At 35.6% G+C, this 14,785-nt stretch overlaps 1 protein-coding gene across 4 annotated transcripts; it reads right to left on the bottom strand.

Moving 5' to 3' along the window:
* Positions 1-2,062: 2,062 nt before the first annotated feature.
* LOC103322511 (lipase class 3 family protein) lies at positions 2,063-13,845 on the bottom strand. Of its 4 annotated transcripts, none has more exons than XM_008224437.3 (14): positions 13,421-13,845; positions 11,766-11,904; positions 10,352-10,571; positions 10,131-10,231; positions 7,739-7,860; positions 7,552-7,643; positions 7,248-7,353; positions 6,561-6,715; positions 6,062-6,189; positions 4,330-4,451; positions 3,613-3,710; positions 3,222-3,490; positions 2,708-3,080; positions 2,063-2,612 (listed from the first exon to the last, which is right to left on the bottom strand). In XM_008224437.3, the coding sequence occupies exons 1-14, from the start codon at positions 13,703-13,705 to the stop codon at positions 2,507-2,509; spliced, it is 2,316 nt and encodes a 771-aa protein (XP_008222659.2). In that variant the 5' UTR covers positions 13,706-13,845; the 3' UTR covers positions 2,063-2,506. The 4 variants fall into 4 exon arrangements, with proteins under 4 accessions (XP_008222659.2, XP_088899814.1, XP_016647281.2 ...); XM_089043688.1 differs by having other exon boundaries at positions 3,234-3,490; XM_016791795.2 differs by having other exon boundaries at positions 6,062-6,186.
* Between the last annotated feature and the right edge of the window lie 940 nt (positions 13,846-14,785).

The following is a 14,785-nucleotide window of genomic DNA, read 5'->3' as shown; positions in this document are numbered from 1 at the left end:
ACTAGGAAACATAACATACAGTCGTTTGGATTCATGAAATTTTACTAAGCCATTTGGAGTAGGCGCAAACTGAAAAGATGGCGAGTGAGGAAGAGAGCGTCGTGAAGGAGCCATTGGACATGGCCACCAACAATTTCATACGAAGACAAGAGTTGAAAAAGAAACATGAGAATAAGAACATATGATGGCAATTGGCATATATAATCCTATCCCCCTCCCTAACACCCCCTTCTTCCTCGTCCCTTGCATTTCTCTAAAGCATGTATAGAAGTGAGAAAATTTTCATAATAAATCAATATTAGAGGTTTTGTTGTTGTTGTTGTTGTTGTTGTTGTTGTGTGGGAATGTTTGCCTTTGATCTAATTCGTTTTCTCGAGTGCTACTAAATTTTGTTACTGCACACATTATTTGTCCTAGAGAATTGCATGCTGAGTTTGAGTGTTCTTGGTAGCTTCACTTTTCAAAATAACATACCCATAAATCTTTGTTTAAAATTGTTGTTCTAGTTGGCAAAGAGATTGCAAAATCACCATTTTGCATTTTTGTTACAATAATTAATTAGTAATCATAGCCTTTCACATTCTTTTATGGTTAGTAAAATACGGAATGGGAAAAATACAAATAAAATAGGTGCTTGTTTAATTCTCCAAAATTTTGACAAATTACAACTGAAATGTTCGGCCACTATATAATATTTTAATATAATATATATAATATTTTAAATATATATTATTTTTAGAGTGCTGCTATTTCCACCCACTTGTCTTATTTTTCCACCCACCTTATCTTCCCACTCACCATATAAATTTGAAAAAAACATAATCCTATTTTTTCACCCACCATTATTCATAAAATATCCTTTATGGTGCATCCCACCATTGTTTTTGTAAATCATCCATAATCAATGTATGAATTTAAATACTGAACACGAGTTTGGGAGTTGTCTGTGTAGATAGAAACTGAGGAATTGAAACTAACTTCAAATTTGGGAAGAGTTAAAAACCATAAACATTGCATCACAAATCCAATGGCGGGTAACAAATTTGTTTTCTTGTATTTCAGTTTCTTTGTACTTTAGTTTTACATTTTTTTTTTTGGGTGTTAGTGCTCGCATGGTTTTCCTTTCTCGAAACCTAACTTTGTACTATCTATCTGTCCTCTTCGTTAATGAAAGCCTACTTTGATCAAAACAGAAAATCCAATAGGGATGAGTGGTTTCATTCGAAGAGAGGGATGGGAGAGAGAGAGAGAGGGAGATGGATTAGGGAAGAAGGTGAAGTCTGGGGATGATTTTTTATTTTTATGAAAAGCTGGAGATGAATTTTCAATTTTAAAGCTTTTCCCCTTGTTAAAGTTATTTTAAAAAATATTTACATTTTACATTTTACATTTAAGTTCATTATTTTTAACTTCATATTAAATATTTTTTTCCTAAGTCCTTAGAAGTCATTTTATAAAGGGGTAAATCTGTATTTAAAATTTTGAAGATAAGGTGGGTAAGGAAATAAGACAAGGGCGTGGAAATAACAGCACTCTATTTTTATTCAATAATATGTTATGTGTATAATACGTGAATTGTGTGTTATTGAAAATTTTGTATAAAACATGTGTATTAAACATGAAAAATACATACGTACGTGTACAATACGAGTATTGTACATTTACTTTTTTAAAAGCGTGTATTTACAGAAAACAAATGTATTATTGAAAAATACACACATATATATATATAATACGAGTAGCAAACGTGAAAATACTAAATTCATATATAATACGAGGACTACAGGCGATGTTACAAATTACAAATGACAAATGACAAAGTATGTGAGAGATATCTAACAAATGACAAAGCACACCCCTGCCTGCTTCAATCCCGTCCTGTTTTACGTACACTTTTAAAGACATGCTCCTGGCTTACACTGCAATTAAAATCACTCAAACAAGCCCATAATTGATGTTAGAGATTCTTTTTGGCACATTAAATAATGACAATGTAATAAAGTGCACTTGTTAGAAGATTGTAGACATATTCTATCATCACAAAAAGTAGCAAAACATATGCTGAGATGAAACAGTGCATTATCATTAATGTAACAAAACTGAAAATTCTGGGATCACATTTTATAAGCAGTACACCTCATGTGCCATTAAGCTGTTAAACTAGCAGCTTAATGACAAAGACCCAGGAAAGAACGAGTTTGTGCAGCCAAAGTCTAAATCAAGCTGCTTCGAACTGCAAAATATTTATCTGAAATCATATACCACCACAAGATTTTGAAGATGAAGCTAGAATTACACACATAAGAAATCTTAATGGATAACATGCTATTTTCCGAGTGCCATTGAGATGGGTCATGAACAGCCCAGTTCACATAGATAATTCTGATGACACGCAGCTTTGTGACAGTGGTCAAGCTATAGCCACGTTAGTTCCACCACAGAAAAAAGGGAGCATATATCGAAGTGTTCACACAGGAATCCATATGTGAATCTCAGCGCACATATATCACACACTCTCAGGTTGATTAGGAACAAGCTGGGAGCTTCGAACTTGCAAACTTTGGACCTGGGATCTTTGAGCTTGCAATAACTGTTTCATTGCATCGTGACATCTAAAAAAAAGAGTCAAACAAGAACATAAGACAACTTCTTGGCCAATTAGAAGTCAAAGAGGAAGAATAATAGAAGGGCAACTGTATTTTGATACCTCCAAGGAAGATGGTCGAGAAACATTGATGGTGACACAATAATATCTTTGAAGCTTTCTCTGTTTGCAATATAAGCCTTATGACATTGCGTCTTCTCTTGGACTGCGCTGCCTCTACACTGAAGCATATTGAAGCTTCTTGGTTGCGGTACTATATGAATCACAAGCCCTGGCAGATACATCTCTGGGGGATCCCTAGATGTCAAACTTTCCGATCTTGGGACACTTTCCATAAATTGAGACACAGGGTCATGATTTGAAATGACATCATTGGAAAAGGGGTTGGTGAATTCACCATGATCACTTTGAATAACTCTGTCCTCCATGTCAGCATCATCCCACGAGATTAAATCTTGATCCTCATCATTACACACTGCAATAGAAAAGGAATATCTGTGAAGATCCTTTGGCCACTGTGTCGCAACCCTCACACACCCATGATGATATGATAGTAGAAGTCATGATGGGCGTTTTCAGCAAACATTTAACTTCAGGAAACTAAAAAAGTGGCTACCTTTAATATTACCCTGATACTGGCTCTCATAGATGTGGTGGTTCAGTTTTTCATCTGTGATTGCCCTGGAAGTGATATCTGAAGCTGAATCCTTTACCTTGGTCCCATTTTGCTGGTACTTGCTTACATGGAGAAAATGGCGTGCAAGCCTTAGTATCATAGCCGTATCAGTTTCTGAATCTTGTGACATTGCTGTAATTGCAGCTGCTCGTAGCCGCATGATTGATCCAACTGATAGGCGTGAGGAGAATTCATTGTTGTATACAATGCTGAGGAGAGGTCAAGCACTTCAGATGTACATAGTAAAAAAGATAAAAATATGAAAACAAGTTACAGTTTTTGTTTTTCTTCTTTCTAAACTATCAGTAGCGTGAGTGACAAGCACAATTACCTTGTAACAAATTCAGAACATGCATTTGCTACAACCGAGTCCACACATGGAAGGGCCCCATATGTATAGACATGCAAATTTGGGTATCGGTAGTATAGCTACACACAAATATATAGAGAATAAAAATGAAGAAAGTACCTTCATCAAAATCAAAATGGATAAAATTGAAAATTAACAAGCAAAAAAAAATGATTGGTATAGATACTCTAATTCCATCAGCTTGTGTCTTTTTCTCAGTTTATGTGAGCTTCCATCAATCTTGAGGGAAAGGGGTCCTTGATCAAAATTAGGTGTAAATTTCCACATAACTTCAAGTGAGCAGGAGATTCCATTAAAAGAAGAATTTTCAGAAGGAATACAAGAATGGTAGATAATCTACAATCTACTCATAAGTTTTTATTAATTTTATACCCATTACATACTGATGCTCATATAGCAATCATGAACCAAGGCAAAAAATCCCAAGTTAATACAACTCAATAAAACCAAATTTCCTAGATGAGAGCTAGAAGTGCATAAAATATATTGATTACTAATTGCAAATTCTGTCTGCAAGTGAAATTCACAAGACAAACATGATTACATGCCAGCACTTGTACTTACAGCTTACGTACATGTATTTTCAAATCCTTCAACCACGAACTAGAAAGTATACCAAACAAAAAAAAAAAAAAAAAAAAAAACAATCACATTACTTTCAAGTAAGAAATTCCATACTCTGAGTCCAATCAATGCGGCAATCGCACCTCCTAGGGAATGCCCCACTATGCGAATGCTATACCCCTCACACTCGCATCCAACTCCCAGCAAAGAAGAAAGAAGGCCATTTGAACCAGATCCTGCAACTCCAACATTTTGGTGGTAAGTGAGTGTATCTTTTGCCCTAATTCAATTTACAGAAACTCCTGAACAATGAAGCACATATTCTTTGAACACTTAAGATATGGATATGTATTCGATTGTTCAAATAAGTATCAGTCCACTTTTAGGAAACTAACTTTCAGAGACGGCAAGGACATGTGACTGAGACTGTGGAAATGGGTTATTTTGTAAATGCTTTAAGAATACCGGAACTGTTTGTGATTTTTAGAATATAAAGGTCAATATGAAAAGAAAAGAAAAACACAAATAGAAGAAGAAGAGTTGGAAAGTAAAAGCTCTTCTTTACTTGCTGCAACAAATAGTAACTGAGGAGCTCGGATTTTTGTGGTTGCATCCCAGAGAAGAAGAGAAGGGCAGCAAAAAAAAAAAATGTATGTAAATATACACCAAGGATCAACTGTGGACATCTGCAAACTATGAAAACTGCAGCTGTCCAACATCCTATCTGCAGTCCAATGATCGGAATCATCTATGTTCTAGGTCATCTTTTATGGATCATTTCTGCAAAAGATCAGTCAAATAAAAAATCATGTAGCCATTTGATTGCCACCATCATCAATAATATTTTATCCCACAAAGCTGTATTTGTCTGCATACTATTGATGATCAAACAGTTTTTGACTAATTCTTTTGCATGGATAATCCTTTAGGACGGACCTAGATGGATGGTTTCAGTCATTGAACTGCAGTGGGACGTACCAGGATAGTGGAAATCCGCACTTGTCAAAGTCTAAGAATGTCCACTCTTGCACCTTCTTGAAATAAAAAATTTATAACATTTTACTTCATATCCAAGTTTGTGGAGAGTTATTGTATCATTGTATGCTACAGTGTCTTTATCATGTATCCTATATCCTGTATTGGGATTGGTGGAACATAGTTCCTAAAAAGTTCAAGGAGAAAGATTAAAATAAAACGTTAAATAGGTTTTATATAGGGTAAGTTCTCTTGTCAGACTTATCTTGCCAGACAAATGCTTATGTTTACAGACTGAATGTGGACCACAGATTCAAGAAAGAGTCTATCTAACCAATGGTCTAGAAAATTTATCTGTTTATATACATATGTGATAAATATATCTTTAAACTTTAGTTTTTTTTTGGCACACAAAAGATCCAATCTACATAACTAGTAACAATAAAAAATTCTAGTATGTCATAAGTGGGCCTAGATTTGAAACGCATTGTACTGCCAAATTTTGAAATGTCTGTAGTTTATGATAAAAGCTGATTAGAGATGAAATTGTTTAGAGGTTATTGTGGTCAAGTCTATCAGGAAACTTCTTATCCCACTGCTCCAGTTGATACTAATATCATTACTTTTTTTATTTTATCAAACATACAAGTAATTAATTTAAGACACAAATACATTATGCTGTAAGACAAAAGAATAAAGAACTCCAAGACAACATTCTTAAAGGGGTAAATTGATGTCAAATCAATAAAGGATAATAGAAGTTGGATGTGAGTATACCGAAACAGATTCCAAAGGAATCTGTTAGGATGGATCAGCATCACAGAGACCAACGAGTTTGAAGGAGAGAGACAACAAAAAGTCATCTATTTACCATCATCTCTAGGACTAACTTCAATTTGCATGAAGAGATCCCTTGCAGCCTCAACAATACCAGAGTGCCCATGGTGTGGGAAAGATGAAATCACGGATTGTCTCACTTCAGGATGAATATTAGGGCTACTGCAAACAAAACAAAAAATAAATGAAAATCTGAGTGCCAAATACAAATACAGTGCCTGTGGTGTGGGAAAAATGCAGTAAACACAAGTTAGTGGTATAAACGGACAAAACCAGAGGTCCACAAGCAGGGAAACGTTATTGCTTCATCAGTTTCATATACATCTTTTATTTTTCTCCTTTCTTTATTTATTCTTTTATTTATTTATTTTTCATCTACAGACATTTCACCACTGTAGTTTACAGTTTAAAGTCAATCATAAAGTTTTGAGACTCTAGTAAGGAGCAAATTATCAGACCACAAACATAAACATAACCACACAGATACAGATACAGATACAGAGAGAGAGAGAGAGAGAGAGAGGAAGACATACTTTATCAATCCATCCAAGTCTTCTACAGAAAGAGCACATTCCCTACATAAACTGTCTGTTATTAAATCTTCTGGGGTCTCAGTTCCCCGAACAGCAATCACCACAGATCTTAGATGATGCAGAACAAGAACAAAGTATGCAGCTTTACACTTTGCCTGAGACAGAAAATATATATAAAAGATTCTTAGATTATAAGCATGCTCTATCTCCCACAATCCTTCATTTGAAGTTCATAATGATGGAACATCCTTTGCATAGAACTCATAATTAATATTTTCTTTAGAAAAGACTAGGCATTTTATAATTTTGAACTATGTTTCCTTAGCATGTGATATTTTGTCTGTCAAGAGGCACATGGGGCCACATTGGTATGAAATGGTTGTTACTGCATAGGATTGGTTGGAACTTAAAAGAACCATAAAACTCACTGCATATGATGCATTTTAAAGGATTTGAAATAACTAGACATAATAAAAAAATATGTAGGTTTAAAACAATTCAATGTATAAGTGTATCAATCAAATAAAAACACAGACACACACACACAGACACACATAACACTAAAACAGATCCAATGGTTGAGCGCCCCATCCCTCAAATAACACTATTTGAGAGAACCCACAACTGAAGAGGACTGTTGGAGTGTTGTGAGGCATTAGAGTAAGCAATGCTATCAGGATAACTCACCTGGTTAACACGCCCTTTCCTAAGCACCTCGGGGGATAGTTTAACATATTTTAGAAAAGCTGCTGCATGACCTCGCAACCAATTATCACCATCAAGCACGGGTCGCCTACGAAGGAAGAGGAAAAATAATTACCAAATATGGCAGTAAATGTCTACAACATTGCAAAAACAAATATTTTTTTTTTTAAAAAAGAAAAGAAATTGTGATTAACTCAAGTTTAACAATGTCTATAATTATATCAGCCAAAAAATGCAGTATACATTATTACATGTGCATGAGTAAGATACCCGATGGATTAATGACCTGTTACGAGCCCATGGGGTCAAAATCCCTTGCCTATAGAGCCACACACACGGAAATAAGAAAGGATTTCTTCCAAAATCAAGCAATGGACCCTGTAGGATGCAGTGCTTATAAATATAAAAAGTGAATAATAAAGTAAAAAAAAGAAAAAGAAATGCGTACTTAAGAAAATACTTTGCCATAATACCGTGTAGGCAGCTTCTGCAAACTTATGAAAATCTGCAGCCTCCCTGATCTTTTCTTCAGGTGTCTCCATACACTCTTCAAAGGATTTTGGTGACTGCCCCTGGTTCCGCAAAAGGGCTAGACCTGGACAATATATAGTACACACAGTGTCATGCATGCAAAACAAGAGACATGAAGGATGAAACTGGGAACGAGTAACTTCGGGTATAAATCAACTATGGATGCATTAACAAGTGAAACTATGATGTAAATAAAGGTAATACTGATGATAACAACAGCCTGATGATAGAGTTATTGCAAGTCCTGGACAACCAAGTCTAACTACTTTATCTTCTACTAGGCTGATGAGATACCTACAAAAGCCACTAATGGTTCAACAAACATCTTACTGCTCTCCCAACTGTACTGTGTTAAAGCTGCAATTAAGCTGCAGAACACCAATGAAGCCAGAGACCTTAATTATACTATCAGATTAAAGAGCTGAGCAACTCCAAATATTATCTTTGGCTCCCTAAACACTACAAAAGAGAAATGCCAAAACTGAAAGTCCAATGGCTTGCTCTAAACTCTACTCTAATGGCTTGCTAGCTACTTTAACAGTTGTTGTGCAATGTAACTTTTTGCTGGATTATGGGTGTTGCACTATACATTGCACAACTTGATGCCAGTAGATAAACTCAATAGTATCAATGACTGGCTTGTCTTGTAGTCTAGATAGGGCCATACGCTCTTTTTTCATATATTGGTATCTTGACCTGCACAATGTTGTTGCTTGCACGGACATTAATAGTATAACTACAGAGGATTGCACCAATGTTTAACTTATAACATTTGCCTTAACCATTAAGTCTTCGACCATGAATACAGTCATTTGCCTCTTAACATGAATTAGATGTAATACAAATACAAGATATAGATAATACTCCAACATCGTTGCCAAATATGTCAAAAATTCTACATTTATTTACATAATTTATTTTCCACTGTCTTAAATAAAGGTCATATTTTTCATTATCTCCTCATTGGTGTGTACTGTGCAAATCCACAGGTGAAACAAATAGAAGAAATTTTGTGATGGAGAGGAAAGGTGGACTCATTGTGGGACATGATTAAATTCTTTGCTTCTCTCTGGGCTTCTTCATCTAAACGGTTTAAGGATGTTCCTTTTAGTTTAATTATTTTGGATTGATTTTATTTTTCTGGTCTAACAGTGTGAGTTTGATCTGTCCTTAGGCTGGTCTAGTGGTTCTTTGTTGTCCTTGTTTTCAGTTCCTGATGGACTTCTCTTCCACATTGCTTTGTAGTTTGTACTATATCTGTTTTTAATAAAGTTTATTGGCTCCAATTAAAAATCAGAACATGCATCATGCTTATGTTATCAACTGATCCCAGCTTAAGATCTGAACAAAGACCTGTCTTGTTTAACAATCCGCATAATGTATAATCTTTTACATCAAACTAAAAATTATGACCTATACACGTTTGGCTGTGTTGTTTGAGGCCTCTAGTAATGTAATACTTGTATGTAAAAACAAAACCCACAAGACTTTTAGTTCCAGGTCATTATCAAATTGCATTGGCTTAAAATGACAGAAACCAATTACTCTCTCCCTCCAGAGATCTGTCTTGTTTTTAACCCACAGGAAAAAATCCGAGGATAATGTATTTATGAGACAGGAAAATTATCATAATGTGAAAAGAAAACGCTTTACATTCTGGTAAGGTATCTTGATGTGAAAAAGTAAATTGTGTTGCATTAGGATAATGTATATGCTTCCCAAATACATTAATTATTTTTCTTCTGCACAATATTATATTCATCATTGGTCTTGTTTAATAGATATTTGGCAAATGTTCTCCAAAACTAGAAAACTTCATGTAAAACAGACAAGTAGCATGAAAATCACGGTACTTTTAACTTTGAGAAAATGTTAGTAGTTATTATACTTTATAGAAACAGGTAAACAAATATTTTTGTTAAATGTTTCTATAAAGTATAATAACTACTAAATGCATGAGGGACCCAATTCGAAGGTGAAAAATAATTGTGCTTAGTCTAATCTTATGGTTTCAGGACTTGGATTAAAGATTTCTAAAATTTCTCACGTTATAGTTCTGAAAATTCTCTTTTAATCTGTTCCACTGTTTGATTCTGTGCATTGAGTGGCATGTATATGGTAGCACATGGAAGCCACCAAAAATCAAGAAAACTCTAACTCAAAATTTAGCTAAATTAATATGAAATAAGCATTAGAATAATCCCTAGATTATACTCTCGCAGTGTGAACACTGGAGACACAAAATCACAAAATGTATGCATGCATAACTAGAAAATGTCAGGTACAAACAACTTAGTCATTCACAATATGAAACTTCACAAGTTCAGACAAAACCTGCCACGAGTTCCAGATGTCCTGTGCCGGCTGCACGATAGGCAACAAGATCACCTAGTAATCGAGCTACTGAGAAAACCTCATCTTCTTCCAATACACTCCTGGATAAATAAGATGAGACCAGAAAAATTAAAAAGTATAAATAGATATATATATAACGATATGCATGTCACTGTCCGTGTGTTCTGTATCCTGTACGTAAACCAAAATGCAGGACCTACAAGTATTTGACTCGCCCCATACAGCACAAGGCCTCACGAATGCCATGATCAAATACCTCCCGGTAATGAGCCTTCCATGCATCATCTTGGGTTGCATAAAATGATCTCCATTTTAAAATATCAGTTCCTGTAAAACACTGTAGCAATGCCGCAAAACACACCGTGATTACAAAAAATCCCATTAAATGTTTCTTCCACGGAATATTGCTCGAAGCCGTCCCTGCATTACAAGCATTGCCACACTTGTGATATTCCACATGAAATCAGATTCCTATCACTTTAACATTGCCCATATGGTAAAAGGTAAGAAGACTTTTATGACTTTGTGTATTTTCTAAGTTCATGCATTGTATACATCTTTCATCATACCATGCAAAGTAAAACACGAAAAGTTTAAAAATTAAGAACCCCATCTCTCATTTAACTTCTTTCGTCATCACTCCCATTGCTCGCATTGTCATAGCATTTAAAAAGATACAACTTCTAGTGCTGGTCAAGTGAAAGATTAGCAATTTTCTACATGGTTTCTTCATATATCTTGACTGTAACAATGGCATGTTGATGAAGTATCCTAAATTCAAAGATGCCACAACCAATACGCATTTAGAGTTTCAGATACCCATCGAGGAATATCTGTGTAGTGGGAGTATCAGCATCCAATACTCTGTACAAAAAACTTGTGAAGGTTTTTGAGGAACAGTGCTTTGATGTAACAGTGCTTTGAGGGGTAAGATTCATTATGTTCTCCCTAACTAGGTGTATTCTTATAAATTTATTTTATTTAATAAAATATCCTCATACTGTTGATGCTGACCAATAATATATGTGTTTTTCTCTACACCACAGCCAGCCACCCTTGTCATTACAGTTGCAACATACAGAAACTAATTCTATAGCCCTATATATTTTTACCCAAATCCATGATGCAAACAACCAATACATTTCTGTTTTATTTTCACTTTAAACTAATTTTTTTCCTCTCTTAAGCGTATAAACTCTGCAACAATGTATTAGGTCTGATTTAAAAAAACTAATGGTTTATGTCCAGATCAACACAACCAACCATTAGGAAAACAAGGTGATGTTTGCAAAAAATAAAAAAAGAGCTGAGGTCAAAGACAAATTACTGATTAGGGAGAAATCTGCTCAACACAGAAAAAGTGACCGCCTAGGAGCACATAGTTAAGGTGTATTCTCATTCTGTCAATAATAACTGTATACGAAATAAACTGCAGTATAATGTATGATTTTGTTTGGGCAAAAGGCACCACATCTTCCCAAGGCTTATGTTATACCAATTTATTATTCTTAATTTTTTGTGCATCTCCTTAAATTGGAAATCCTTGTCATTTGACAAAAATAAGTAAAGGGAATGTCTTAAACATGGATAAACAAAAGAAGGAACACACCTTACCTAAAATACAATGGTTTGTTGTTTCATTGTGAGACATAAAACTAGCCATATTGTATAGAAGGTAAGAAGCACCAGCAAATTGCAGAACTGTAATAACGGTAGCAAATCGAGTCCACCAAAGCCACTTTTTATACCTAACCTGTTCATTCAGAAAGTACTTTTCACTGTAAATACAAGCATTCTGATACAATATGTTTATTACAAATTTATTGAAAAAAAAAACCGCAGACATAGAGAGGGAAACAGTAAAATGCAATTCATATATTGGAGTACCACAATAAAAATATGATGGCACATACAATTCACTCCCAAGGAGGCAGAAGGTGATGTAAGTTTAACATCTTTGGAATGGACCCCAAAAAAGTTTCACTATTACAAATTCAACCCCCATAATTACTCAAATCATACATATAAAGCAGATTTGTTGTATTACAATTTATCTTTAGCTGGTTTGCAGCTCCATATTCAAATTTGCAAATTCTGAAATGCTAATATGCCTCCAGAAGAGGTTGTCAATATCATTGCATGTAAAGAGGATCCAGAAAAAGAAGGTTAAAAGCATACCCAAGTTGTTGAGACTTTTTAAATAGTTACGTGACAGCTCAATGTTCTCTCCTTCCCCTAGTCACTATTATTCACATCTTCAGTGACATGACAGGACCATCTTCTTTTTTCCTCTTCTGTTATAGGGGAGACACAAGGACAAGGTATGACTCAAACTCTAGCCTTGAGCTACAATCCCCCCACCAACACATTCTGATTTAATTGCCATTCTTTGACAAAGAGAAACCCATAAAAAGTGTACTTGAAGGCGTGTTCATTCATAAGAACTTGCTTGGACACAGTGATGTGAACACGAAGAACACTTCCTCCAACACAAATACTCATTATACAATAGAACTGACTTCAGCATTCACCTACCACCAATAAAGAGTTTTCTTTTCTTTTTAAGATAACCACCAGACAAATATGAATAGGAAGCTAAATTATTCTTGACATAATAATGCTTCATAGTCAATAGATTAAACATAAACAAGTGAAGAAAAAGTATAATAATCCGATATAGCACCCTTCCTAACTCACATCCCATCCAGTTTGTAAGATTTTCATAATGAAACCATCTGGTCCAAGAACCTTATTTCCATTAATTGCTACCAAAAACTCTTCCTCTTCATAAGTCTGTTGAGACACTCTCTATCCTCATTAGATAGAGAACAAGGAATAGGCATTTATATATGTAAAACCCTGCTATGCAGTGACTAACTTCGTCCCACCCATATTCGACAAAACTGAATACTCAGTTGATAAGGTGACTAGTTCTCTTTTGGAAAATAGCATGCCAAATGATATTGTATGTATCTATCCTCCTCCTTAAGTTTCTACGTCCTTGCAAAGAAGCTAAACATCGTAAATCCTTGCAAAAAAACTTCCGTACCCCATATCTTCAAAGTGAACAATCATTCTTAATCACTCAATAAACACCATATTTCTAATCATTCGCATGTGGCAAAGCATGTATCAAATCTCCGACTGTATACTATCCCTTCAAGAGTAATCAGCACAACATCTCAAAATCCTTAGTTTCATTTTCTCGGCAACCAAAAAAGAATAAATAAATCAAGCATTCAATCAAAGGGGAACAAATGGTGAAATACCCGTGTCTGGTGGCGGAAAGCAGTGTCAACGGCGGCAGGGCTAACCGCCGGGGAATGCTCAAGAATGGTCATGGCGGTGGCTTCTTGGGCGATGCCAGTGTTAACCATGATGCCAATTCTGACGGCTGCCATAAAAGAAACAACCATCAGAGGAATGAGGATGTGGCGATTACAGGAAGGAAGAGCCCAGAAGACAAAGAAGCAGCCGAGAACGAAAACCACGGCATTGGCAATGCCCAAGATTATGGCGGGCCATCTCAAGTTCTTGATATTTGAGACCCACATTGCCGCAATTCCTCTCTCTCTGTCTTTGATTAAAAATTGAGGCTCAGTGTGAGGCAACGTCAGTTTGTTTGTGTGTTTGGATGCCAAGAAATTGATTGTTGTTGAGCGTCTGAATTTCTGAACCGTTCGGAAGAAGGAATTGAAGTGCTCTATTTTTACCCATTTTGTTTCTTTACCTACGTTATCTTCCCACCCACTGTGTAAATTTGAAAAAACACCATTCAATCTTTCCAGCCGTTATTATTCTTAAAACACTCTTTAATAAACTCCCCAACTTATAGTCATTTACGAGTTCATACCCGATTTTGAAAACATTTATAAGACATACACAACTTCACGAAAACTTACAGATCTCCGTTAGCGAATTCAAGAAATCCAGCTACGCAAATGTGCTCCATTTTTTAATGAGGTGGACTTTCACGTGGACTAAAAATTAATTAAAAATTATATATTTTTCAAAACTAGTTTTAAATTATTAAAATTATTTTAAAATTGATTATAAAAAAAAAAAAACAAAACAAAAACAAAAAACAAAAAACCAACCCAGCCAACCATTACGACGACCTTGCCCACCCCTTCCCAACCCCTCTCCGTCACAACCCCAACCACCCTCATCGACTGCATCTTCCCATCCCAGATTCTCCCAGATCTGCTTCATATTAGATTGGGTTTTGAATTTTGACTGACCATCTCAACTCAAAAAGCAAGCATCATGCCCTGCTACTCATTCAACAACATAATCCAGATGACAAATTTATAGTTGTAAAATTATGACACATATTTATGAAAGAGATTGGTATTTCAATTTCAAAGTTCGACTCAGTAAAAATGCATACATCATCTGATAAATCGATTCATAAAAGATAGCGTTGGCCCTCATGGCGGCTTGGCCTGACTGCTAATGCAACACGTCTTCTACCCAGACGCCCACAACCACCATCTTCAACCTGCACCATCTTCCCACAACCACCATCTCCAACCTGTACCAACGCCACCCACCCCCTGGCATCTCTCTCTGGAACTTCTACCGTCGCCTGATGACCCACCAGCCGCCTCCCATCATCCCACCCGGCCAACCCC

This window comes from Prunus mume, unplaced genomic scaffold, assembly GCF_029339155.1.
Source record: "Prunus mume cultivar Tortuosa unplaced genomic scaffold, ASM2933915v1 scaffold17, whole genome shotgun sequence".
Taxonomy (NCBI): Eukaryota; Viridiplantae; Streptophyta; class Magnoliopsida; order Rosales; family Rosaceae; genus Prunus; species Prunus mume.
Note: the sequence above shows the minus strand (reverse complement) of the source record. Positions and strands in the feature narration are given on the sequence as shown.